Below are 27,462 nucleotides of genomic sequence, written 5' to 3' on the forward strand. Positions count from 1 at the left end.
TCTTCTGCACCCCAGTATCTCTACTTGCACATCATCATCTGCACATCTATCACTCCAGTGTTAATGCTAAATTGTCATTATTTTCACCTCTATGGCCTATTTATTGCCTTACCTCCCTAATCTTCTACATTTGCACACACTGTATATACATTATTCTATGGTGTTATTGACTGTATGTTTGTTTATGTGTAACTCTGTGTCGTTGTTTGTGTCTCACTGCTTTGCTTTATCTTGACCAGGTCGCAGTTATAAATGAGAACTTGTTCTCAACTGGCCTACCTGGTTAAATAAATATACACACTAAATATCTAGGTCAAATGGGGGAGAGGCGTTGTGCCGCGAGGTGTTGCTTGATCTGTTTATTTTAAACCAGGTTTGCTGTTTATTTGACCAATATGAGATGGAAGGAAGAAGAAGGGAGTTCCATGCAGTAATGGCTCTGTGTAATACTGTATGTTTCCTTGAATTTGTTCTGGACCTGGGGACTGTGAAAAGACACCCGGTGGCATGTCTGGTGGGGTAAGTGTGTGTTTCAGAACTGTGTGTAAGTTGACTATGCAAACAATTAGGAATTTTTAACACATTAATGTTTATTATAAAAAGAAGAAGTGATGCAGTCAGTCTGTCCTCAACTCATAGCCAAGAGAGACTGAGACATGCATAGTATTTATATCAGCCCTCTGATTACAATTAAGAGCAAGACGTGCCGCTCTGTTCTGGGACCAGCTGCAGCTTAACTAGGTCTTTCTTTGCAGCACTGGACCACATGACTGGACGATAATCACGTTTAGACAACACTAGAGCCTGCAGGACTTGCTTTTTGGAGTGTGGTGTCAAAAAAGCAGAGCATCTTTTTGTTACAGACAGATCTCTCCCCATCTTTACAACCATTGAATCAATATGTTTTGACCAGGACAGTTTCCAATCTAAGGTAACACACCAAGTAATTGAGTCTCCTCAACTTGTTCAACAGCCACATCATTCATTATCAGATCCAGCTGAGGTCTAGAACTTCAGGAATGATTTGTACCAAATACAATGCTCTTAGTTTTAGAGATGTTCAGGACCAGTTTATTACTGGCCACCCATTCCAAAACAGACTGCAACTCTTTAAGGGTTTCAGTGACTTCATTAGCTGTGGTTGCTGACTCGTGTATATGCTTGAGTCATCAGCATATGTGGACACGCAGGCTTTGTTTAATGCCAGTGGCAGGTCATTGGTAAAAAATAGAAAAGAGTAGAAGGCCTAGAGAGCTGCCCTGTGGTACACCACACTTTACATGTTTGACATTAGAGAAGCTTCCATGAAAGAAAACCCTTTGAGTTTTATTAGATAGATTGCCATATTGTGGATTCAGAGCTGAGGTTGAACACAAGTTCTCAACAACAGTTTAAGGTCAATGATATCAAAGGTAGCACTGAAATCTAACCGTACAGCTCCCACAATCTTATTTTTATCAATTTCTTTCAACCAATCATCAGTGATTTGTGTCAGTGCAGTACATGTTGAGTGCCCTTCTCTATAAGCATGCTGAAAGTCTGCTGTTCATTTGTTTACAGAGAAATAACATTGTATTTGGTCAAACACCATTTTTTCCAACAGTATGTTCAGAGCTGGCAGCAAGCTGATTGGTCTGCTGTTAGAACCAGTAAAGGCCTCTTTACCACTCTTAGGTAGTGGATTAATTTGGATTCCCTCCAGGCCTGAGGACAAAGACTTTCCTCTAGACTCGATTAAAGATATGACAGATAGGAATGGCTATAGAGTCAGCTACCATCCTCAGTAGGAGTGGCTATAGAGTCAGCTACCATCCTCAGTAGGAGTGGCTATAGAGTCAGCTACCATCCTCAGTAGGAGTGGCTATAGAGTCAGCTACCATCCTCAGTAGGAGTGGCTATAGAGTCAGCTACCATCCTCAGTAGGAGTGGCTATAGAGTCAGCTACCATCCTCAGTAGGAGTGGCTATAGAGTCAGATACCATCCTCAGTAGGAGTGGCTATAGAGTCAGATACCATCCTCAGTAGGAGTGGCTATAGAGTCAGTAGGAGTGGCTATAGAGTCAGCTACCATCCTCAGTAGGAGTGGCTATAGAGTCAGATACCATCCTCAGTAGGAGTGGCTATAGAGTCAGTAGGAGTGGCTATAGAGTCAGCTACCATCCTCAGTAGGAGTGGCTATAGAGTCAGTAGGAGTGGCTATAGAGTCAGCTACCATCCTCAGTAGGAGTGGCTATAGAGTCAGAGAGTAGGATACATCCTCAGTAGGAGTGGCTATAGAGTCAGTAGTAGGAGTGGCTATAGAGTCAGCTACCATCCTCAGTAGGAGTGGCTATAGAGTCAGTATAGAGTCAGCTACCATCCTCAGTAGGAGTGGCTATAGAGTCAGCTACCATCCTCAGTAGGAGTGGCTATAGAGTCAGATACCATCCTCAGTAGGAGTGGCTATAGAGTCAGCTACCATCCTCAGTAGGAGTGGCTATAGAGTCAGCTACCATCCTCAGTAGGAGTGGCTATAGAGTCAGCTACCATCCTCAGTAGGAGTGGCTATAGAGTCAGTACCATCCTCAGTAGGAGTGACTATATCAGTAGGAGTGGCTAGAGTCACCATCCTCAGTAGGAGTGGCTATAGAGTCAGATACCATCCTCAGTAGGAGTGGCTATAGAGTCAGCTACCATCCTCAGTAGGAGTGGCTATAGAGTCAGTCAGCTACCATCCTCAGTAGGAGTGGCTATAGAGTCAGATACCATCCTCAGTAGGAGTGGCTATAGAGTCAGATACCATCCTCAGTAGGAGTGGCTATAGAGTCAGATACCATCCTCAGTAGGAGTGGCTATAGAGTCAGCTACCATCCTCAGTAGGAGTGGCTATAGAGTCAGCTACCATCCTCAGTAGGAGTGGCTATAGAGTCAGTAGGAGTGGCTATAGAGTCAGATACCATCCTCAGTAGGAGTGGCTATAGAGTCAGTAGGAGTGGCTATAGAGTCAGTTACCATCCTCAGTAGGAGTGGCTATAGAGTCAGTAGGAGTGGCTATAGAGTCAGCTACCATCCTCAGTAGGAGTGACTATAGAGTCAGCTACCATCCTCAGTGGCTAGGAGTGTAGGAGTGGCTATAGAGTCAGAGTCAGCTACCATCCTCAGTAGGAGTGGCTATAGAGTCAGATACCATCCTCAGTAGGAGTGGCTATAGAGTCAGATACCATCCTCAGTAGGAGTGGCTATAGAGTCAGCTACCATCCTCAGTAGGAGTGGCTATAGAGTCAGTAGGAGTGGCTATAGAGTCAGCTACCATCCTCAGTAGGAGTGGCTATAGAGTCAGATACCATCCTCAGTAGGAGTGGCTATAGAGTCAGTAGGAGTGGCTATAGAGTCAGTAGGAGTGGCTATAGAGTCAGTTACCATCCTCAGTAGGAGTGGCTATAGAGTCAGTAGGAGTGGCTATAGAGTCAGTTACCATCCTCAGTAGGAGTGGCTATAGAGTCAGATACCATCCTCAGTAGGAGTGGCTATAGAGTCAGCTACCATCCTCAGTAGGAGTGACTATAGAGTCAGCTACCATCCTCAGTAGGAGTGGCTATAGAGTCAGATACCATCCTCAGTAGGAGTGGCTATAGAGTCAGTAGGAGTGGCTATAGAGTCAGCTACCATCCTCAGTAGGAGTGGCTATAGAGTCAGATACCATCCTCAGTAGGAGTGGCTATAGAGTCAGCTACCATCCTCAGTAGGAGTGGCTATAGAGTCAGTAGGAGTGGCTATAGAGTCAGATACCATCCTCAGTAGGAGTGGCTATAGAGTCAGTAGGAGTGGCTATAGAGTCAGCTACCATCCTCAGTAGGAGTGGCTATAGAGTCAGATACCATCCTCAGTAGGAGTGGCTATAGAGTCAGCTACCATCCTCAGTAGGAGTGACTATAGAGTCAGCTACCATCCTCAGTAGGAGTGGCTATAGAGTCAGATACCATCCTCAGTAGGAGTGGCTATAGAGTCAGTAGGAGTGGCTATAGAGTCAGTTACCATCCTCAGTAGGAGTGGCTATAGAGTCAGATACCATCCTCAGTAGGAGTGGCTATAGAGTCAGCTACCATCCTCAGTAGGAGTGGCTATAGAGTCAGCTACAGATACATCCTCAGTAGGAGTGGCTATAGACTCAGTAGGAGTGGCTATAGACTCAGTAGGAGTGGCTATAGAGTCAGTAGGAGTGGCTATAGAGTCAGATACCATCCTCAGTAGGAGTGGCTATAGAGTCAGTAGGAGTGGCTATAGACTCAGCTACCATCCTCAGTAGGAGTGGCTATAGACTCAGCTACCATCCTCAGTAGGAGTGGCTATAGAGTCAGTAGGGAGTGGCTATAGAGTCAGCTACCATCCTCAGTAGGAGTGTCTATAGAGTCAGTAGGAGTGGCTATAGAGTCAGATACCATCCTCAGTAGGAGTGGCTATAGAGTCAGTAGGAGTGGCTACCATCCATCCTCAGTAGGAGTGGCTATAGAGTCAGTAGGAGTGGCTATAGAGTCAGCTACCATCCTCAGTAGGAGTGACTATAGAGTCAGTAGGAGTGGCTATAGAGTCAGCTACCATCCTCAGTAGGAGTGGCTATAGAGTCAGTAGGAGTACAGCATCCTCAGTAGGAGTGGCTATAGAGTCAGCTACCATCCTCAGTAGGAGTGACTATAGAGTCAGTAGGAGTGGCTATAGAGTCAGCTACCATCCTCAGTAGGAGTGACTATAGAGTCAGTAGGAGTGGCTATAGAGTCAGATACCATCCTCAGTAGGAGTGGCTATAGAGTCAGTAGGAGTGGCTATAGAGTCAGTTACCATCCTCAGTAGGAGTGGCTATAGAGTCAGCTACCATCCTCAGTAGGAGTGGCTATAGAGTCAGTAGGAGTAGGAGTGGCTATAGAGTCAGCTACCATCCTCAGTAGGAGTGGCTATAGAGTCAGCTACCATCCTCAGTAGGAGTGGCTATAGAGTCAGCTACCATCCTCAGTAGGAGTGGCTATAGAGTCAGCTACCATCCTCAGTAGGAGTGGCTATAGAGTCAGTAGGAGTGGCTATAGAGTCAGATACCATCCTCAGTAGGAGTGGCTATAGAGTCAGCTAGGTAGGAGTGGCTATAGAGTCAGCTACCATCCTCAGTAGGAGTGGCTATAGAGTCAGCTACCATCCTCAGTAGGAGTGGCTATAGAGTCAGCTACCATCCTCAGTAGCTTTCCATCAGAGTTGTCAATGCCAGGAGGTTTGTAATTATTGATCGATAGCAATTTTCCCACTTCCTTTTGCCCCCCCCATCTCTTTCAACCATACAGTTCTTCAATTCCTCATCGATCCATGGAGCCTTAACAGTTCTAACAGTTAGTTTCTTAACAGGTGAATGTTTACAGGTGAATGTTTATCAAATAATAAAAACAAATAGTTTTTAACTTCATCCACATAAGAGTCACAGCAAAATATTTTGTATGATCTCTAATATACTATTTTAGTCCCAGCTGTTGAAACTTTGTCTTTCCTGGATATAGCCACTATATTGTGATCAGTGCATCCAATGGGTACGGATACAGCTTTAGAACAACGTTCTACAGTATTAGTAAAGATGTGATCAATACATGTGGATGATCTTGTTCCTGTCGTGTTTGTAAACACGCTGGTAGGTTGATTAATAACCTGAACCAGATTACAGACACTGGTTACAGTGAGAAGCTTCCTGTTGAGTGGGTTGATTAATAACCTGAACCAGATTACAGACACTGGTTACAGTGAGAAGCTTGATGAAAACCAGTCAATATTCAGGTCCTCAAGAAAAAAGACCGTTCTGTTTACATCACGAACACTATCAAGCATTTCACACACATTATTTAGGTACTGACTGTGAGCACCTGGTGGCCCATAGCAACACCCCAAAATAATAAGCTTTAGATGAGGAAGGTGAACCTGCAACCACAACACTTCAATACCACTTGAAATTAGATATTCTCTAAGCATTACAGGGATATGGCTCTAAATATACAATACATTCGGAAATAACTCTGGAGCTCTGTCAGAGTGACCATCGGGTTCTTTGTCACCTCCCTGGCCAAGGCCCTTCTCCCCCGATTGCTCAGTTTGTCCGGGTGGCCATCTCTAGGAAGAGTCTTGGTGGTTCCAAACTTCTTCCATTTAAGAATGATGGAGGCCACTTTGTTCTTGGGGACCTTCAATGCTGCAGACGTTTTGGTACCTTCCCCAGATCTGTGCCTCGACACAATCCTGTCTCTGAGCTCTACGGACAATTATTCAACCTCATGGTTTGGTTGTTGCTCTGACATGCACCTGTCAACTGTGGAACCTTTATATAGACAGGTGTGTGCCTTTCCAAATCATGTCCAATCAATTGACTTTACTGCAGGTGGACTCCAATCAAGTTGTAGAAACATCTCAAGGATGATCAATGGAAACAGGATGCACCTGAGCTCAATATTGAGTCTCATAGCAAAGGGTCTGAATACTTATGTAAAAAATATATTTCATTTCACTGTTAGTCTACACCTGTTGTTTACCAAGGACCCTTCAGTCAGTCAGCATTTCACTGTTAGTCTACACCTGTTGTTTACCAAGGACCCATCAGTCAGCATTTCACTGTTAGTCTAAACCTGTTGTTTACCAAGGACCCTTCAGTCAGCATTTCACTGTTAGTCTAAACCTGTTGTTTACCAAGGACCCTTCAGTCAGCATTTCACTGTTAGTCAAAACCTGTTGTTTACCAAGGACCATTCAGTCAGTCAGCATTTCACTGTTAGTCTAAACCTGTTGTTTACCAAGGACCCTTCAGTCAGCATTTCACTGTTAGTCAAAACCTGTTGTTTACCAAGGACCCTTCAGTCAGCATTTCACTGTTAGTCTAAACCTGTTGTTACCAAGGACCCTTCAGTCAGCATTTCACTGTTAGTCTAAACCTGTTGTTTACCAAGGACCCTTCAGTCAGCATTTCACTGTTAGTCTAAACCTGTTGTTTACCAAGGACCCTTCAGTCAGCATTTCACTGTTAGTCTAAACCTGTTGTTACCAAGGACCATTCAGTCAGTCAGCATTTCACTGTTAGTCTACACCTGTTGTTTACCAAGGACCCTTCAGTCAGCATTTCACTGTTAGTCTACACCTGTTGTTTACCAAGGACCCTTCAGTCAGCATTTCACTGTTAGTCTAAACCTGTTGTTTACCAAGGACCCTTCAGTCAGCATTTCACTGTTAGTCTAAACCTGTTGTTACCAAGGACCATTCAGTCAGTCAGCATTTCACTGTTAGTCTACACCTGTTGTTTACCAAGGACCCATCAGTCAGCATTTCACTGTTAGTCTACACCTGTTGTTTACCAAGGACCCTTCAGTCAGCATTTCACTGTTAGTATACACCTGTTGTTTACCAAGGACCCTTCAGTCAGCATTTCACTGTTAGTCTACACCTGTTGTTTACCAAGGACCCTTCAGTCAGCATTTCACTGTTAGTCTACAGCTGTTGTTTACCAAGGACCCTTCAGTCAGCATTTCACTGTTAGTATACACCTGTTGTTTACCAAGGACCCTTCAGTCAGCATTTCACTGTTAGTATACACCTGTTGTTTACCAAGGACCCTTCAGTCAGCATTTCACTGTTAGTATACACCTGTTGTTTACCAAGGACCCTTCAGTCAGCATTTCACTGTTAGTATACACCTGTTGTTTACCAAGGACCCTTCAGTCAGCATTTCACTGTTAGTATACACCTGTTGTTTACCAAGCATGTGACATTTGATTTGATTTAGATTTGTAGATGTGAGACATGACCCATAAGGCAACCTATTCCCTATACAGTGCACTACTACCCTATGGGTCCTGGTCAAAATTTGTGCACTATGTAGGGAATAGGGAGACATTTGGGACACATTAAAGCTTGCATAATCATGACACACACTTTCATTAAAACTCTTCTTCATCATTAGATCCACATAGTCCTTGGGAGAAATAGAGAAAACAGAATCAGCTCTAGTTTAGGTCAATAGGGTGTGTGTGTGTGTGTGTGGGGGGGGGGGGTTCAAGGTTCATTCAATATGTTCAGAGAATATGCATGCATGGTATTGCGTTTTAGATATTTTCTGGTGTCTCACCCTGTATCCTGGTGACACGTGTTTGTGATACAAAGCCACGTCTTCAGGACACTGAGACAAGAGATGTTCTGTTGTAGACCTGAACAAGTCTTCCATCACCTGAAGAGGGAAGGACACAAGTTAATGTCATTTAGTCAGGTCTAGAAGGAGTTAATGTCATTTATTCAGGTCTAGAAGGAGTTCATGCAGTCATTTAGTCAGGTCTAGAAGGAGTTAATGTCATTTAGTCAGGTCTAGAAGGAGTTAATGTCATTTAGTCAGGTCTAGAAGGAGTTAATGTCATTTAGTCAGGTCTAGGTGGAGTTAATGTCATTTAGTCAGGTCTAGAAGGAGTTAATGTCATTTAGTCAGGTCTAGGTGGAGTTAATGTCATTTAGTCAGGTCTAGAAGGAGTTAATGTCATTTAGTCAGGTCTAGGTGGAGTTAATGTCATTTAGTCAGGTCTAGAAGGAGTTAATGTCATTTAGTCAGGTCTAGGTGGAGTTAATGTCATTTAGTCAGGTCTAGAAGGAGTTAATGTCATTTAGTCAGGTCTAGGTGGAGTTAATGTCATTTAGTCAGGTCTAGAAGGAGTTAATGTCATTTAGTCAGGTCTAGGTGGAGTTAAATGTCATTTAGTCAGGTCTAGAAGGAGTTAATGTCATTTAGTCAGGTCTAGGTGGAGTTAATGTCATTTAGTCAGGTCTAGAAGGAGTTAATGTCATTTAGTCAGGTCTAGGTGGAGTTAATGTCATTTAGTCAGGTCTAGAAGGAGTTAATGTCATTTAGTCAGGTCTAGAAGGAGTTAATGCAGAGTCATTTAGTCAGGTCTTGTAGTGGCCAATCAGTTCAAAAATGACACGTCCGAGAACTTTTGAATTCAATGATAGACTTTTAATACACCCTCGTATCAGAAAGCCGGAGAGCTCCGCAGGACCCAAAGGGACCCACAGAACACACCCTTTTCCAGAGCCCTCAGTATTTATCCACATTGTATGTTCTCACATGTCAAATAAGTTTACATTCCAATGCGTGCATCGTGCTTGCTCAGCTCAATAATGCTCATACCTGCTTTCCGTCAGATTATAAATGATGATAAGACCTTTGCTTTGTTCCTGCACTTAACTAAATGCATTCTTTTGTTTGTGAATTATCTAAGATCAGCAGACTATGTGTCTCCTCAGTTTCTAGCGTGTCCAGCTATACTAAAAATACTATACATTCCTCTTATTTTACAACCCTATGCTTTGGCTCTGTAATTAACTCTATGTGTCCCTCTGCATGTGTGTCTTTACCTCATAGCAACAGACTATGTGTCTTCTCTGTCATTCCTTCTGCATCTCTACGTCCTAAAAATATGCAAACTATGTCTATTGGTCATCAGTTAGTCATTTGACTGACCCCCTCCTTTGTTATATCCCTCTGGCCTTGGTATGTCCAGCTATCCTGGCAGCTATGTCACCTTTCCTTCATGTAGTCTGTTTTTAGTGTTCAACTATTCCATATATCTTATGCATTTGTCTATGTGTTACATCTGCAACCACAGTCTAGAAGGAGTTAATGCAGAGTCATTTAGTCAGGTCTAGAAGGAGTTAATGTCATTTAGTCAGGTCTAGAAGAAGTTAATGTCATTTAGTCAGGTCTAGAAGGAGTTAATGTCATTTAGTCAGGTCTAGAAGGAGTTAATGCAGAGTCATTTAGTCAGGTCTAGAAGGAGTTAATGTCATTTAGTCAGGTCTAGGAGGAGGTAATGTCATTTAGTCAGGTCTAGAAGGAGTTAATGTCATTTAGTCAGGTCTAGAAGGAGTTAATGTCATTTAGTCAGGTCTAGAAGGAGTTAATGCAGAGTCATTTAGTCAGGTCTAGGTGGAGTTAATGTCATTTAGTCAGGTCTAGAAGGAGTTCATGCAGAGTCATTTAGTCAGGTCTAGGATGAGTTAATGTCATTTAGTCAGGTCTAGGATGAGTTAATGTCATTTAGTCAGGTCTAGGTGGAGTGAATGTCATTTAGTCAGGTCTAGAAGGAGTTAATGCAGAGTCATTTAGTCAAGTCTAGAAGGAGTTAATGCAGAGTCATTTAGTCAGGTCTAGAAGGAGTTAATGTCATTTAGTCAGGTCTAGGAGGAGTTAATGCAGAGTCATTTAGTCAGGTCTAGAAGGAGTTAATGTCATTTAGTCAGGTCTAGGAGAAGTTAATGTAATTTAGTCAGGTCTAGAAGGAGTTCATGTCATTTAGTCAGGTCTATGAGGAGTTAATGTCATTTAGTCAGGTCTAGAAGGAGTTAATGTCATTTAGTCAGGTCTAGAAGGAGTTAATGTCATTTAGTCAGGTCTAGGAGGAGTTAATGTCATTTAGTCAGGTCTAGGAGGAGTTAATGCAGAGTCATTTAGTCAGGTCTAGAAGGAGTTAATACAGAGTCATTTAGTCAGGTCTAGAAGGAGTTAATGTCATTTAGTCAGGTCTAGAAGGAGTTCATGCAGAGTCATTTAGTCAGGTCTAGAAGGAGTTAATGTCATTTAGTCAGGTCTAGAAGGAGTTAATGCAGAGTCATTTAGTCAGGTCTAGAAGGAGTTAATGTCATTTAGTCAGGTCTAGAAGGAGTTAATGTCATTTAGTCAGGTCTAGAAGGAGTTAATGTCATTTAGTCAGGTCTAGAAGGAGTTAATGTCATTTAGTCAGGTCTAGGAGGAGTTCATGTCATTTAGTCAGGTCTAGAAGGAGTTAATGCAGAGTCATTTAGTCAGGTCTAGGAGGAGTTAATGTCATTTAGTCAGGTCTAGAAGGAGTTAATGTCATTTAGTCAGGTCTAGAAGGAGTTAATGTAATTTAGTCAGGTCTAGAAGGAGTTAATGTCATTTAGTCAGGTATAGAAGGAGTTAATGCAGAGTCATTTAGTCAGGTCTAGGAGGAGTTAATGTCATTTAGTCAGGTCTAGAAGGAGTTAATGCAGAGTCATTTAGTCAGGTCTAGAAGGAGTTCATGTCATTTAGTCAGGTCTAGAAGGAGTTAATGCAGAGTCATTTAGTCAGGTCTAGGAGGAGTTAATGTCATTTAGTCAGGTCTAGAAGGAGTTAATGTCATTTAGTCAGGTCTAGAAGGAGTTAATGTCATTTAGTCAGGTCTAGAAGGAGTTAATGCAGAGTCATTTAGTCAGGTCTAGAAGGAGTTAATGTCATTTAGTCAGGTCTAGGAGGAGGTAATGTCATTTTAGTCAACTAGAAGGAGTTAATGTCATTTAGTCAGGTCTAGAAGGAGTTAATGTCATTTAGTCAGGTCTAGAAGGAGTTAATGCAGAGTCATTTAGTCAGGTCTAGGTGGAGTTAATGTCATTTAGTCAGGTCTAGAAGGAGTTCATTCATTTAGTCAGGTCTAGGATGAGTTAATGTCATTTAGTCAGGTCTAGGATGAGTTAATGTCATTTAGTCAGGTCTAGGTGGAGTGAATGTCATTTAGTCAGGTCTAGAAGGAGTTAATGCAGAGTCATTTAGTCAAGTCTAGAAGGAGTTAATGCAGAGTCATTTAGTCAGGTCTAGAAGGAGTTAATGTCATTTAGTCAGGTCTAGGAGGAGTTAATGCAGAGTCATTTAGTCAGGTCTAGAAGGAGTTAATGTCATTTAGTCAGGTCTGGAGAAGTTAATGTAATTTAGTCAGGTCTAGAAGGAGTTCATGTCATTTAGTCAGGTCTATGAGGAGTTAATGTCATTTAGTCAGGTCTAGAAGGAGTTAATGTCATTTAGTCAGGTCTAGAAGGAGTTAATGTCATTTAGTCAGGTCTAGGAGGAGTTAATGTAATTTAGTCAGGTCTAGGAGGAGTTAATGCAGAGTCATTTAGTCAGGTCTAGAAGGAGTTAATACAGAGTCATTTAGTCAGGTCTAGAAGGAGTTAATGTCATTTAGTCAGGTCTAGAAGGAGTTCATGCAGAGTCATTTAGTCAGGTCTAGAAGGAGTTAATGTCATTTAGTCAGGTCTAGAAGGAGTTAATGCAGAGTCATTTAGTCAGGTCTAGAAGGAGTTAATGTCATTTAGTCAGGTCTAGAAGGAGTTAATGTCATTTAGTCAGGTCTAGGTGGAGTTAATGTCATTTAGTCAGGTCTAGAAGGAGTTAATGTCATTTAGTCAGGTCTAGAAGGAGTTAATGCAGAGTCATTTAGTCAGGTCTAGGAGGAGTTAATGTCATTTAGTCAGGTCTAGAAGGAGTTAATGTCATTTAGTCAGGTCTAGGAGGAGTTCATGTCATTTAGTCAGGTCTAGAAGGAGTTAATGCAGAGTCATTTAGTCAGGTCTAGAAGGAGTTAATGTCATTTAGTCAGGTCTAGAAGGAGTTAATGTCATTTAGTCAGGTCTAGGTGGAGTTAATGTCATTTAGTCAGGTCTAGAAGGAGTTAATGTCATTTAGTCAGGTCTAGAAGGAGTTAATGTCATTTAGTCAGGTCTAGGAGGAGTTCATGTCATTTAGTCAGGTCTAGAAGGAGTTAATGCAGAGTCATTTAGTCAGGTCTAGGAGGAGTTAATGTCATTTAGTCAGGTCTAGAAGGAGTTAATGTCATTTAGTCAGGTCTAGAAGGAGTTAATGTCATTTAGTCAGGTCTAGAAGGAGTTAATGTCATTTAGTCAGGTATAGAAGGAGTTAATGCAGAGTCATTTAGTCAGGTCTAGGAGGAGTTAATGTCATTTAGTCAGGTCTAGAAGGAGTTAATGCAGAGTCATTTAGTCAGGTCTAGAAGGAGTTCATGTCATTTAGTCAGGTCTAGAAGGAGTTAATGCAGAGTCATTTAGTCAGGTCTAGGAGGAGTTAATGTCATTTAGTCAGGTCTAGAAGGAGTTAATGTCATTTAGTCAGGTCTAGAAGGAGTTAATGTCATTTAGTCAGGTCTAGAAGGAGTTAATGTCATTTAGTCAGGTATAGAAGGAGTTAATGCAGAGTCATTTAGTCAGGTCTAGGAGGAGTTCATGTCATTTAGTCAGGTCTAGAAGGAGTTAATGCAGAGTCATTTAGTCAGGTCTAGAAGGAGTTAATGCAGAGTCATTTAGTCAGGTCTAGGTGGAGTTGATGTCATTTAGTCAGGTCTAGGAGGAATTTAGTCAGGTCTAGGAGGAGTTAATGCAGAGTCATTTAGTCAGGTCTAGGTGGAGTTAATGTCATTTAGTCAGGTCTAAGAGGAGTTAATGTCATTTAGTCAGGTCTAGGAGGAGTTAATGCAGAGTCATTTAGTCAGGTCTAGGAGGAGTTAATGTCATTTAGTCAGGTCTAGGAGGAGTTAATGTCATTTAGTCAGGTCTAGAATGAGTTAATGCAGAGTCATTTAGTCAGGTCTAGAAGGAGTTAATGCAGAGTCATTTAGTCAGGTCTAGAAGGAGTTAATGTCATTTAGTCAGGTCTAGAAGGAGTTAATGCCATTTAGTCAGGTCTAGAAGGAGTTAATGTCATTTAGTCAGGTCTAGAAGGAGTTAATGTCATTTAGTCAGGTCTAGAAGGAGTTAATGCAGAGTCATTTAGTCAGGTCTAGGTGGAGTTAATGTCATTTAGTCAGGTCTAGAAGGAGTTAATGTCATTTAGTCAGGTCTAGAAGGAGTTAATACAGAGTCATTTAGTCAGGTCTAGAAGTCATTTAGTCAGGTCTAGAAGTCATTTAGTCAGGTCTAGAAGGAGTTAATGCAGAGTCATTTAGTCAGGTCTAGGTGGAGTTAATGTCATTTAGTCAGGTCTAGAAGGAGTTAATGTCATTTAGTCAGGTCTAGAAGGAGTTAATGTCATTTAGTCAGGTCTAGAAGGAGTTAATGTCATTTAGTCAGGTCTAGAAGGAGTTAATGCAGAGTCATTTAGTCAGGTCTAGAATGAGTTAATGTCATTTAGTCAGGTCTAGAAGGAGTTAATGCAGTCATTTAGTCAGGTCTAGAAGGAGTTAATGTCATTTAGTCAGGTCTAGAAGGAGTTAATGTCATTTAGTCAGGTCTAGGTGGAGTTAATTGCAGAGTCATTTAGTCAGGTCTAGAAGGAGTTAATGCAGAGTCATTTAGTCAGGTCTAGAAGGAGTTAATGTCATTTAGTCAGGTCTAGAAGGAGTTAATGTCATTTAGTCAGGTCTAGGTGGAGTTAATGTCATTTAGTCAGGTCTAGAAGGAGTTAATGTCCTTTAGTCAGGTCTAGAAGGAGTTAATGTCATTTAGTCAGGTCTAGAAGGAGTTAATGCAGAGTCATTTAGTCAGGTCTAGGAGGAGTTAATGTCATTTAGTCAGGTCTAGAAGGAGTTAATGTCATTTAGTCAGGTCTAGAAGGAGTTAATGTCATTTAGTCAGGTCTAGAAGGAGTTAATGCAGAGTCATTTAGTCAGGTCTAGAAGGAGTTAATGTCATTTAGTCAGGTCTAGGAGGAGGTAATGTCATTTAGTCAGGTCTAGAAGGAGTTAATGTCATTTAGTCAGGTCTAGAAGGAGTTAATGTCATTTAGTCAGGTCTAGAAGGAGTTAATGCAGAGTCATTTAGTCAGGTCTAGGTGGAGTTAATGTCATTTAGTCAGGTCTAGAAGGAGTTCATGCAGAGTCATTTAGTCAGGTCTAGGATGAGTTAATGTCATTTAGTCAGGTCTAGGATGAGTTAATGTCATTTAGTCAGGTCTAGGTGGAGTGAATGTCATTTAGTCAGGTCTAGAAGGAGTTAATGCAGAGTCATTTAGTCAAGTCTAGAAGGAGTTAATGCAGAGTCATTTAGTCAGGTCTAGAAGGAGTTAATGTCATTTAGTCAGGTCTAGGAGGAGTTAATGCAGAGTCATTTAGTCAGGTCTAGAAGGAGTTAATGTCATTTAGTCAGGTCTAGGAGAAGTTAATGTAATTTAGTCAGGTCTAGAAGGAGTTCATGTCATTTAGTCAGGTCTATGAGGAGTTAATGTCATTTAGTCAGGTCTAGAAGGAGTTAATGTCATTTAGTCAGGTCTAGAAGGAGTTAATGTCATTTAGTCAGGTCTAGGAGGAGTTAATGTAATTTAGTCAGGTCTAGGAGGAGTTAATGCAGAGTCATTTAGTCAGGTCTAGAAGGAGTTAATACAGAGTCATTTAGTCAGGTCTAGAAGGAGTTAATGTCATTTAGTCAGGTCTAGAAGGAGTTCATGCAGAGTCATTTAGTCAGGTCTAGAAGGAGTTAATGTCATTTAGTCAGGTCTAGAAGGAGTTAATGCAGAGTCATTTAGTCAGGTCTAGAAGGAGTTAATGTCATTTAGTCAGGTCTAGAAGGAGTTAATGTCATTTAGTCAGGTCTAGGTGGAGTTAATGTCATTTAGTCAGGTCTAGAAGGAGTTAATGTCATTTAGTCAGGTCTAGAAGGAGTTAATGCAGAGTCATTTAGTCAGGTCTAGGAGGAGTTAATGTCATTTAGTCAGGTCTAGAAGGAGTTCATGTCATTTAGTCAGGTCTAGAAGGAGTTAATGCAGAGTCATTTAGTCAGGTCTAGAAGGAGTTAATGTCATTTAGTCAGGTCTAGAAGGAGTTAATGTCATTTAGTCAGGTCTAGGTGGAGTTAATGTCATTTAGTCAGGTCTAGAAGGAGTTAATGTCATTTAGTCAGGTCTAGAAGGAGTTAATGTCATTTAGTCAGGTCTAGGAGGAGTTCATGTCATTTAGTCAGGTCTAGAAGGAGTTAATGCAGAGTCATTTAGTCAGGTCTAGGAGGAGTTAATGTCATTTAGTCAGGTCTAGAAGGAGTTAATGTCATTTAGTCAGGTCTAGAAGGAGTTAATGTCATTTAGTCAGGTCTAGAAGGAGTTAATGTCATTTAGTCAGGTATAGAAGGAGTTAATGCAGAGTCATTTAGTCAGGTCTAGGAGGAGTTAATGTCATTTAGTCAGGTCTAGAAGGAGTTAATGCAGAGTCATTTAGTCAGGTCTAGAAGGAGTTCATGTCATTTAGTCAGGTCTAGAAGGAGTTAATGCAGAGTCATTTAGTCAGGTCTAGGAGGAGTTAATGTCATTTAGTCAGGTCTAGAAGGAGTTAATGTCATTTAGTCAGGTCTAGAAGGAGTTAATGTCATTTAGTCAGGTCTAGAAGGAGTTAATGTCATTTAGTCAGGTATAGAAGGAGTTAATGCAGAGTCATTTAGTCAGGTCTAGGAGGAGTTCATGTCATTTAGTCAGGTCTAGAAGGAGTTAATGCAGAGTCATTTAGTCAGGTCTAGAAGGAGTTAATGCAGAGTCATTTAGTCAGGTCTAGGTGGAGTTGATGTCATTTAGTCAGGTCTAGGAGGAGTTAATGCAGAGTCATTTAGTCAGGTCTAGGAGGAGTTAATGCAGAGTCATTTAGTCAGGTCTAGGTGGAGTTAATGTCATTTAGTCAGGTCTAAGAGGAGTTAATGTCATTTAGTCAGGTCTAGGAGGAGTTAATGCAGAGTCATTTAGTCAGGTCTAGGAGGAGTTAATGTCATTTAGTCAGGTCTAGGAGGAGTTAATGTCATTTAGTCAGGTCTAGAATGAGTTAATGCAGAGTCATTTAGTCAGGTCTAGAAGGAGTTAATGCAGAGTCATTTAGTCAGGTCTAGAAGGAGTTAATGTCATTTAGTCAGGTCTAGAAGGAGTTAATGCCATTTAGTCAGGTCTAGAAGGAGTTAATGTCATTTAGTCAGGTCTAGAAGGAGTTAATGTCATTTAGTCAGGTCTAGAAGGAGTTAATGCAGAGTCATTTAGTCAGGTCTAGGTGGAGTTAATGTCATTTAGTCAGGTCTAGAAGGAGTTAATGTCATTTAGTCAGGTCTAGAAGGAGTTAATACAGAGTCATTTAGTCAGGTCTAGAAGTCATTTAGTCAGGTCTAGAAGTCATTTAGTCAGGTCTAGAAGGAGTTAATGCAGAGTCATTTAGTCAGGTCTAGGTGGAGTTAATGTCATTTAGTCAGGTCTAGAAGGAGTTAATGTCATTTAGTCAGGTCTAGAAGGAGTTAATGTCATTTAGTCAGGTCTAGAAGGAGTTAATGTCATTTAGTCAGGTCTAGAAGGAGTTAATGCAGAGTCATTTAGTCAGGTCTAGAATGAGTTAATGTCATTTAGTCAGGTCTAGAAGGAGTTAATGCAGTCATTTAGTCAGGTCTAGAAGGAGTTAATGTCATTTAGTCAGGTCTAGAAGGAGTTAATGTCATTTAGTCAGGTCTAGGTGGAGTTAATTGCAGAGTCATTTAGTCAGGTCTAGAAGGAGTTAATGCAGAGTCATTTAGTCAGGTCTAGAAGGAGTTAATGTCATTTAGTCAGGTCTAGAAGGAGTTAATGTCATTTAGTCAGGTCTAGGTGGAGTTAATGTCATTTAGTCAGGTCTAGAAGGAGTTAATGTCCTTTAGTCAGGTCTAGAAGGAGTTAATGTCATTTAGTCAGGTCTAGAAGGAGTTAATGTCATTTAGTCAGGTCTAGAAGGAGTTAATGCAGTCATTTAGTCAGGTCTAGAAGGAGTTAATGTCATTTAGTCAGGTCTAGGAGGAGTTAATGTCATTTAGTCAGGTCTAGAAGGAGTTAATGCAGAGTCAGTTAGTCAATCAGGTCTAGAAGAAGACCATATATCAACAATGGATCAAACTGATGGGAACCCCAGCCGTATCAAATCTCTCCTCTGGGACCCCCAGCCGTTCCAAATCTCTCCTCGGGGACCCCCAGCCGTATCAAATCTCTCCTCGGGGACCCCCAGCCGTATCAAACCTCTCCTCGGGACCCCCAGCCGTGAGTGAGGAGAGATTTGGAACAGCTGGGGGTTCCCAGAGGAGTTGTTTGAAAACCACTGCTCTAGTGACTGTGTGAAGGAGATCTCTGCCTCCACCATGTACTGTAGAGTATTACCAGTTAGAAACGTTATATATAATGGGACTTATATTCCATACCTTCATTAGATCCTCGAGTGACTGTGTGAAGGAGATCTCTGCCTCCACCATGTAGAACTCAGCCAGGTGACGTCTGCTCTGAGAGTTCTCTGCCCGGAACGTTGGTCCAAAAGTGTACACTCCAGGAAACGCCCTGGAAGAGACACACAAAGTATATAAATACTGCATTCGTACAATACTCTCTCTCGATCTTATGAATGAGTGAGTGAGTGAGTGGGTGGGTGAGTGAGTGAGTGAGTGAGTGAGTGAGTGAGTGAGTGAGTGAGTGAGTGAGTGAGTGAGTGAGTGAGTGGGTGGGTGGGTGGGTGGGTGGGTGGGTGGGTGGGTGGTGATGAGTGAGTGAGTGACCCTGAGTGGGTGGGTGGGTGGGTGGGTGGGTGGGTGGGTGGGTGGGTGGGTGGGTGAGTGAGTGGTGGTGAGTGAGTGAGTGTGAGTGAGTGAGTGAGTGAGTGAGTGGTGAGTGAGTGAGTGAGTGAGTGAGTGGGTGGGTGGGTGGGTGGGTGGGTGGGTGGGTGAGTGAGTGAGTGAGTGGTGAGTGAGTGAGTGAGTGAGTGAGAGTGAGTGAGTGAGTGAGTGAGTGAGTGAGTGTGTTGGGTGAGTGGGTGGGTGAGTGAGTGAGTGAGTGAGTGAGTGAGTGAGTGAGTGAGCGACCAAAAGACTGACTGAATGAAAGCATGGTACTGAGTTCCAGTATCTCCTCACCCAGCCATGACCTCCAGATGCAGCTGCCCAGAGACAGTCAGGTACGCTGGGACAGAGAAGAAGTGTTGGGGCCCTTCCTCATCCTGGTTCTTCTCCTGACCTGCAGGCTGAGGGAAGATAGAAGACACATTAATCCTTGTCTTTACAATACAAACCAGATGTTTCAAACGAAATTATTATATTATTATTATGCTGAGGCTTTATTTACTGCACCATTTTGTTGACAGACAGATCAGAATTGTAATTCTCTAACAGACAGAGCTCACCTCAACCTGGAAGAGCTCTCCTGCCCCTTCACAGTCATTAGAGGTGAGGACTGACCTGAATAAAGCCCTTCTCCTGCAGCAACAACAACACAGACATTATCACCCAGACTGGGGTGTGGACCTGAATAAAGCCCTTCTCCTGCAACAATGACATTTCACACTATTGGGTCATCTTGGATATTTTATTTTCACATTGTACTTTCCCCCGACATGGTTCCAGCACCAACGATGGATGAGAAGGCCAGACCAGCAAAGCCTGGCTTGGGACAGTAGTGTGAAGAGGATATGAGTTGGTATAACAATGATATTCTATGAAAAGCCAAATGACATTTACTCCTGAGGTGCTGACCTGTTCACCGGACGGGCTACCTGTCCCAGACCTGCTACCTGTCCCAGACCTGCTACCTGTCCCAGATGCCCTGTCCCAGACCTGCTGTTCTCAACTCTCTAGAGACAGCAGGAGCGGTATAATCTCCACCGGCTAGAAAGCCAAATGACATTTACTCCTGAGAAGGACGACTGTCCCAGACCTGCTACCTGTCCCAGACCTGCTACCTGTCCCAGACCTGCTGTTCTCAACTCTCTAGAGACAGCAGGAGCGGTAATCTCTCAATGATCGGCTATGAAAAGCCAACTGAATTTACTCACTGAGGCTGACCTGTTCACCCCTACCTGTCCCAGACCTGCTGTTCTCAACTCTCTAGAGACAGCAGGAGTGGTAGAATAGTCTTAATGGTTGGCTATGAAAAGCCAACTGATTTAGAGGTAATGACTTGCCATCCTCCAACTACTGTGATTATTATTATTTGACCCTGCTGGTCATTTATGAACATTTGAACATCTTGGCCATGTCCTGTTATAATCTCCAACCAGCACAGCCAGAAGAGGACTGGCCACCCCACATAGCCTGGTTCCTCTCTAGGTTTATAATCTCCACCCAGCACAGCCAGAAGAGGACTGGCCACCCCACATAGCCTGGTTCCTCTCTAGGTTTATAATCTCCACCCGGCACAGCCAGAAGAGGACTGGCCACCCCTCATAGCCTGGTTCCTCTCTAGGTTTATAATCTCCACCCAGCACAGCCAGAAGAGGACTGGCCACCCCTCATAGCCTGGTTCCTCTCTAGGTTTATAATCTCCACCCAGCACAGCCAGAAGAGGACTGGCCACCCCTCATAGCCTGGTTCCTCTCTAGGTTTCTAGAGTTTTTCCTAGCCACCGTGCTTCTACACCTGCATTGCTTGCTGTTTGGAAGGGCTTTATAATCAATTTGATTGATTGATATTCTAGTCTACTGGTCTAACATTGGTCTCATCTCACCTTGAAATATTGCTGTATACCAGCGGTGGCTTCGCTGCGTATTCTCAGCAGGGAACTGAAGGCGTTGGTTTTACACCTCAGGTGAGGAAACTGACGGATGTATTCCAGACCATGTTTCTCCTTGATCTTAAAGGGGAAGTCCTGAAACAACAGAGCACGAGAAAGGTTATATATTTACCACAGGGTTACATTCTCCAACCACATCTATCTGGTTATATATTTACCACAGGGTTACATTCTCCAACCACATCTATCTGGTTATATATTTACCACAGGGTTACATTCTCCAACCACATCTATCTGGTTATATATTTACCACAGGGTTACATTCTCCAACCACATCTATCTGGTCAGCCTGCAGTTCCACGTCCTGCTTGCGGCTGGGACTGGTGACCAGGCTCCCTGAGATCTCCACAGCACTCCCAAACGTCAGCAGTCTGGAGAAGAACAACCAACCAGGAAAGAACAGAGAAGTGATAATCAAGTCAATGAAAAATACTCATGACAGGTATAGTAATATATAACACATAAGTCACTTCACCCGAAGGGAAGAGGGTGCACCCTGGTCTAAAGTAGTGCACTATACAGGGAAGAGGGTGCTATGGGCCCTGGTCTAAAGTAGTGCACTATACAGGGAAGAGGGTGCTATGGGCCCTGGTCTAAAGTAGTGCACTATACAGGGAAGAGGGTGCTATGGGCCCTGGTCTAACGTAGTGCACTATACAGGGAAGAGGGTGTTATGGGCCCTGGTCTAAAGTAGTGCACTATACAGGGAAGAGGGTGCTATGGGCCCTGGTCTAAAGTAGTGCACTATACAGGGAAGAGGGTGTTATGGGCCCTGGTCTAAAGTAGTGCACTATACAGGGAAGAGGGTGCTATGGGCCCTGGTCTAAAGTAGTGCACTATACAGGGAAGAGGGTGCTATGGGCCCTGGTCTAAAGTAGTGCACTATACAGGGAAGAGGGTGTTATGGGCCCTGGTCTAAAGTAGTGCACTATACAGGGAAGAGGGTGCTATGGGCCCTGGTCTAACGTAGTGCACTATACAGGGAAGAGGGTGCTATGGGCCCTGGTCTAAAGTAGTACACTATACAGGGAAGAGGGTGTTATGGGCCCTGGTCTAACGTAGTGCACTATACAGGGAAGAGGGTGTTATGGGCCCTGGTCTAAAGTAGTGCACTATACAGGGAAGAGGGTGCTATGGGCCCTGGTCTAAAGTAGTGCACTATACAGGGAAGAGGGTGCTATGGGCCCTGGTCTAAAGTAGTGCACTATACAGGGAAGAGGGTGCTATGGGCCCTGGTCTAAAGTAGTGCACTATACAGGGAAGAGGGTGTTATGGGCCCTGGTCTAAAGTAGTGCACTATACAGGGAAGAGGGTGCTATGGGCCCTGGTCTAAAGTAGTGCACTATACAGGGAAGAGGGTGTTATGGGCCCTGGTCTAACGTAGTGCACTATACAGGGAAGAGGGTGTTATGGGCCCTGGTCTAAAGTAGTACACTATACAGGGAAGAGGGTGCTATGGGCCCTGGTCTAAAGTAGTGCACTATACAGGGAAGAGGGTGCTATAATAAAAGGTAGCCTCCAGGTACGTCCTCACCTGTGGTTGAGCTCTGAGCTGGCCACTACCTGTAGAGACTGAAGGGAGCTCCCGTCATTCACATGGAGGAACAGATTCTCCTTCTGGGGTCTCACAGAGCGAACCCAGCCCTAGGATATCACAGGGACGGTATATTACAGTACATTATAGACTTTTTTTGTTGAATTTTACCCCCTTTTTCTCCCCAATGTCATAGTATCCAATTATTAGTAGTTACTATCTTGTCTCATCGCTACAACTCCCGGGAGAGACGACGGTCGAAAGTCATGTGTCCTCCGAAACACAACCCAACCAAGCCGCACTGCTTCTTAACACAGCCCGCATCCAACCCGGAAGACAGCCGCACCAATGTGTCGGAGGAAACAACGTGCACCTGGCGACCTTGGTTAGCACTGCGCCCGGCCCGCCACAGGAGTCGCTGGTGCGCAATGAGACAAGGATATCCCTACCGGCCGAACACTCGCGAACCCAGAGTCTCTGGTGGCACAGCTAGCGATGCGATGCAGTGCCTTAGACCACTGCGCCACCCGGGAGGCCACATTATAGACTTTGACCAGCTCAGCCGTAGGATATCAGGGGGACACAATGGTGTAAAGTACTTTAAAAAAAAAATAGTACTACTGAAGTCATTTTTGGGGGGTATCTGTACTTTACTTTTGATATTTTGACAACTTTTACTTCACTACATTCCAAGAGAAAATAATGTACTTTCTACTCCATACATTTTCCTTGACACCCAAAATAACTCATTACATTTTGAATGCTTAGCAGGACAGTAAAATGGTCCAATTCACACACACTGTAAATGATATGTGTTGGAGTGTGACCCTGGCTACCTGTAAATAAAACAGAAAGACATCTGGTTTTATTAATACTTTCTCTTTTGATACTTAAGTATATTTTAGCAATTAAATGTACTTTTGATACTTAAGTATATTTCAAAACAAATACTTTGGCTTTTACTCAAGTAGTATTTTACTGGGTGACTTTCACTTGACTCATTTTCTATTAAGGCATCTTTACTTTTACTCAAGTATGACAACTGCGTTTTAAAACAACAACATTTTAGTCATTTAACAGACACTCTTATCCAGAGCAACTTACAAGATTAATCCTAGAGTTAGGTGGGACAACCACACTTCACAGGCATAGACAATACATTTCTTCACCACAGGAGGGACAGTACATTACACTATACACTTTGACCATCCCGGTCCTGAGTGAAATAGCTAAATACAGTAGTCTGTAATTAACCTTTCAGAAATGAAGTTACAAATGTAATATTTGGAAATGACAGTAGCAGTGATGCACACTGAGCAGCAAACCTCTGAGGGTCATTCATTCATTCACTTACTTCTCATTCATTCATTTATGACATTATTTTATTTAACCTATTAACAAGGCAGGTCAGTTGAGAAGAAATTATTCATTTACAATGACGGTCTACAGTAGACACAATTACAATACCTGCACTTTGATTTGTGTTCCCACTTCTAAATTTGAGATTGCCTCGCATATTCGGAGCTTTCTGGGTGTCTCCTGGCAGTAATATCGAAGGCTTTGCCACATTCCAAGAGCTGCTTCAGACAACCACAACCTAGCCGGCAACATTGTTACTATATGCCTCTAAATTTCGACGTTGAACAAATAAATAGTTTAGTTACAGACGCTATATTATGCAATATGGAGCTACAATTACTAAAATACAAAAGAGGTAGACGATTTCTTCATTATGACGGTTAAATTCAGTTTATAAAACACTAGTTGACATTCACGTTGTCCCGTTCATCCTGGTTGAAGATCACTTCCCGTCTGGGTCTCTGGCTATTGGTGCTCCTTCTTCTTCGTTTTCTTCTATGGGGTTTAACGTCGGTTGGCTATTGGTGCTCCTTCTTCTTCGTCTTATTCTATGGGGTTGAACGGCGGTTGGCTATTGGTGCTCCTTCTTCTTCGTTTTCTTCTATGGGGTTGAACAGCGGTTGGCTATTGGTGCTCCTTCTTCTTCTTCTTCGATGGGGTTTAACGTCGGTTGGCTATTGGTGCTCCTTCTTCTTCGATGGGGTTTAACGTCGGTTGGCTATTGGTGCGATTCTGGGACATTTCTTTTCAACTAGACAATAAGACTATGCTGAACCGTGTGCTACTGGTCCATGACCAGAGACGAGACCGGGAAAAACGGCCCGTCTCTAAATCTGCACCGTTTATGTTGTCAACAAGGCAGCATCACAGATTGAACAATGAACACAGAGATTTCATCGGATTGTAATACAAATGTTTTAAAGCATCCGCTTGACCTTTCCAATCACTAGCAAATATGGTCGTGAAAGGAAGCCAAGTGGCCGGCAGTGGGAGGAGATATAACGAGATGGATTTTGATCGATATTCTTCAAATTTTCTCATCGATGAAACATTTGATTTCAATACAGTTTTCTGTTCACAAAACTAGAATATGTTACAAATAGAGTGGACCAAGTTTGGTAGGCTTTACCCCTAGACAACGTTTTGTTTTAATTAAATGTCGTTGATTAGGAGTGCAAAGGCGAAATGAGTTATGGCACACGCGCTATTTACAGAGTAGGCGTTCCCTAACGGAAATATGCAACTGTGTGCTAGAACGGGCCAATAGAATCTCGCTAGCTCGTTTATGGCTCTGCCCACTATGACTCATTTGTTTCCGTTTGAAACGACAGGTGGTGGTCTATCTTGGTTTATTTATAAAAATCTTTGTCAGCATAGTGCATCGTCCAGAAACATACAATCCCTTTTCCGTCAAATATATGTTTGAATTTTTTCAAACTAGTTTCAGTTTGGAAGGCAAATCACTTATCCATGTGAAAACCGTGGGGTTTTCCTAAATGTTTATTTATACACACACTTCTAACCATACTCATCGTGCTTAATTACGTCACTGTTGTTTTGACCTCATGCCAAAAGAGGAAGACCGGTTCCAAAACTAATGCGATCAACTTTCACCCTGTTAAAACACCTCTAATCGGGCGCCCGGCAAGATCAATCGAATCCCCTCAATCAATTCAATTCAAGGGCTTTATTGGCATGGGAAACATGTGTTAACATTGCTAAAGCAAGTGAGGTAGACAACATACAAAGTGAATATATAAAGTGAAAAACAACAAAAATTAACAGTAAACATTACACATACAGAAGTTTCAAAACAGTAAAGACATTACAAATGTCATATTATATATATATATACAATGTACAAAAATCAATCTCCCTACGAATATGACTGGTGCTCTAATTTCTTCTGGTAGATGTAGTTCTTTATTAAAGGACAAAGAAGTCAAAATAACACATCACACTAAAATAATTGAATAATTTGTAGAAATTATTTCAATTACATTGAATGTACTGTCTTTGATGTGATCCAACTAAAACAATTGTTCACTAACATTTTATGGGGGTTACATTTCTGAAATGACCACAGAGAACATGATTAAATACACCGTGTGTTACTGCAGTATATTCCTCCTGGAAGCGATGGTTTCTTTATTTGCCATTGGCTATGGCCTACGTCTATCAATGTCAAATTTGTTTCCCGCTCTCTGACCTCTGACCTGTGTCTGATGTGATTTGATATTTCCAAATCCTCATGAAGGCAGATGATGTAGGAAGTTAATGTAACAGTATAACTTTAGACCGTCCCCTCGCCCATACCCGGGCGCGAACCAGGGACCCTCTGCACACATCAACAACAGTCACCCACGAAGCATCGTTACCCATCGCTCCACAAAAGCCTCGGCCCTTGCAGAGCAAAGGGGAACTACTACTTCAAGGTTTCAGAGCAAGTGACGTCACCGATTGAAACGCTATTTAGCGCGAACCGCTAACTAAGCTAGCCGTTTGACATCCGTTACATCAGCACCACCGCTAACTAAGCTAGCCGTTTGACATCCGTTACATCAGCACCACCGCTAACTAAGCTAGCCGTTTGACATCCGTTACATTAACAATAATAATGTAGGTGTCTGTTACACAGTTATAAAGGGAAAACATTGACGTAGGGGATGTGGGGAAATGTTGTTATTATTTATATATATTTTCAGGGGGTGTGTCGGGGGCCCCCCAGATAGCATTCACGTCATTAGCCATGTAAGAATGTGTGGAGGGAGGTGCCCCCAAATGCATTAGTTTAAGTGTAGATTGGAAATGTAATTTTTTTCACATCACAACTCTCCCTGAGAGTGTAACAAAGAGCAACCCTGGAGCAAACAGGTTGATGGGGCAGCAGGGTAGCCTAGTGGTTAGAGTGTAGAGGTGGCAGGGTAGCCTAGTGGTTAGAGTGTAGAGGTGGCAGGGTAGCCTAGTGGTTAGAGTGTAGAGGTGGCAGGGTAGCCTAGTGGTTAGAGTGTAGAGGTGGCAAGGTAGCCTAGTGGTTAGAGTGTAGAGGTGGCAGGGTAGCCTAGTGGTTAGAGTGTAGAGGTGGCAGGGCATCCTAGTGGTTAGAGTGTAGAGGAGGCTGGTAGCCTAGTGGTTAGAGTGTAGAGGTGGCAGGGTAGCCTAGTGGTTAGAGTGTAGAGGTGGCAGGGTAGCCTAGTGGTTAGAGTGTAGAGGTGGCAGGGTAGCCTAGTGGTTAGAGTGTAGAGGAGGCAGGTAGTCTAGTGGTTAGAGTGTAGAGGTGGCAGGGTAGCCTAGTGGTTAGAGTGTAGAGGTGGCAGGGCAGCCTAGTGGTTAGAGTGTAGAGGTGGCAGGGTAGCCTAGTGGTTAGAGTGTAGAGGTGGCAGGATAGCCTAGTGGTTAGAGTGTAGAGGTGGCAGGGTAGCCTAGTGGTTAGAGTGTAGAGGTGGCAGGGTAGCCGAGTGTTTAGAGTGTAGAGGTGGCAGGGTAGACTAGTGTTTAGAGTGTAGAGGTGGCAGGGCAGCCTAGTGGTTAGAGTGTAGAGGTGACAGGGTAGACTATTGGTTAGAGTGTAGAGGTGGCAGGGCAGCCTAGTGGTTAGAGTGTAGAGGTGGCAGGGTAGACTAGTGGTTAGAGTGTAGAGGTGGCAGGGCAGCCTAGTGGTTAGAGTGTAGAGGAGGCAGGGCAGCCTAGTGGTTAGAGTGTAGAGGAGGTAGGTAGCCTAGTGGTTAGAGTGTAGAGGCTGGTAGCCTAGGTTAGAGGTAGAGGTGGCAGGGTAGCCTAGTGGTTAGAGTGTAGAGGTGGCAGGGTAGCCTAGTGGTTAGAGTGTAGAGGTGGCAGGGTAGCCTAGTGGTTAGAGTGTAGAGGTGGCTAGCCTAGTGGTTAGAGTGTAGAGGTGGCAGGGTAGCCTAGTGGTTAGAGTGTAGAGGTGGCAGGGCATCCTAGTGGTTAGAGTGTAGAGGAGGCTGGTAGCCTAGTGGTTAGAGTGTAGAGGTGGCAGGGTAGCCTAGTGGTTAGAGTGTAGAGGTGGCAGGGTAGCCTAGTGGTTAGAGTGTAGAGGTGGCAGGGTAGCCTAGTGGTTAGAGTGTAGAGGAGGCAGGTAGTCTAGTGGTTAGAGTGTAGAGGTGGCAGGGTAGCCTAGTGGTTAGAGTGTAGAGGTGGCAGGGCAGCCTAGTGGTTAGAGTGTAGAGGTGGCAGGGTAGCCTAGTGGTTAGAGTGTAGAGGTGGCAGGATAGCCTAGTGGTTAGAGTGTAGAGGTGGCAGGGTAGCCTAGTGGTTAGAG

At 43.2% G+C, this 27,462-nt stretch overlaps 1 protein-coding gene across 1 annotated transcript in view; it reads right to left on the reverse strand.

Moving 5' to 3' along the window:
- LOC135574079 (asparaginyl-tRNA synthetase-like) overlaps window positions 1–23,629 on the reverse strand; it is a 23,994-nt gene extending 365 nt beyond the window's left edge. The window contains exons 1-10 of the mRNA XM_065024952.1: window positions 23,292–23,629; window positions 21,825–21,934; window positions 20,541–20,661; window positions 20,225–20,365; window positions 19,001–19,044; window positions 18,906–18,960; window positions 18,640–18,746; window positions 17,938–18,070; window positions 8,117–8,215; window positions 7,924–7,963 (exon numbers count right to left, since the gene is read on the reverse strand). Coding sequence (XP_064881024.1) covers window positions 7,924–7,963; window positions 8,117–8,215; window positions 17,938–18,070; window positions 18,640–18,746; window positions 18,906–18,960; window positions 19,001–19,044; window positions 20,225–20,365; window positions 20,541–20,661; window positions 21,825–21,934; window positions 23,292–23,435 — 994 coding nt within the window. The 5' untranslated portion in view covers window positions 23,436–23,629. The remainder of the gene's footprint in view (window positions 1–7,923; window positions 7,964–8,116; window positions 8,216–17,937; window positions 18,071–18,639; window positions 18,747–18,905; window positions 18,961–19,000; window positions 19,045–20,224; window positions 20,366–20,540; window positions 20,662–21,824; window positions 21,935–23,291) is intronic.
- Window positions 23,630–27,462: the final 3,833 nt, after the last annotated feature.

Source organism: Oncorhynchus nerka, linkage group LG11 (genome assembly GCF_034236695.1).
Source record: "Oncorhynchus nerka isolate Pitt River linkage group LG11, Oner_Uvic_2.0, whole genome shotgun sequence".
Classification (NCBI taxonomy): Eukaryota; Metazoa; Chordata; class Actinopteri; order Salmoniformes; family Salmonidae; genus Oncorhynchus; species Oncorhynchus nerka.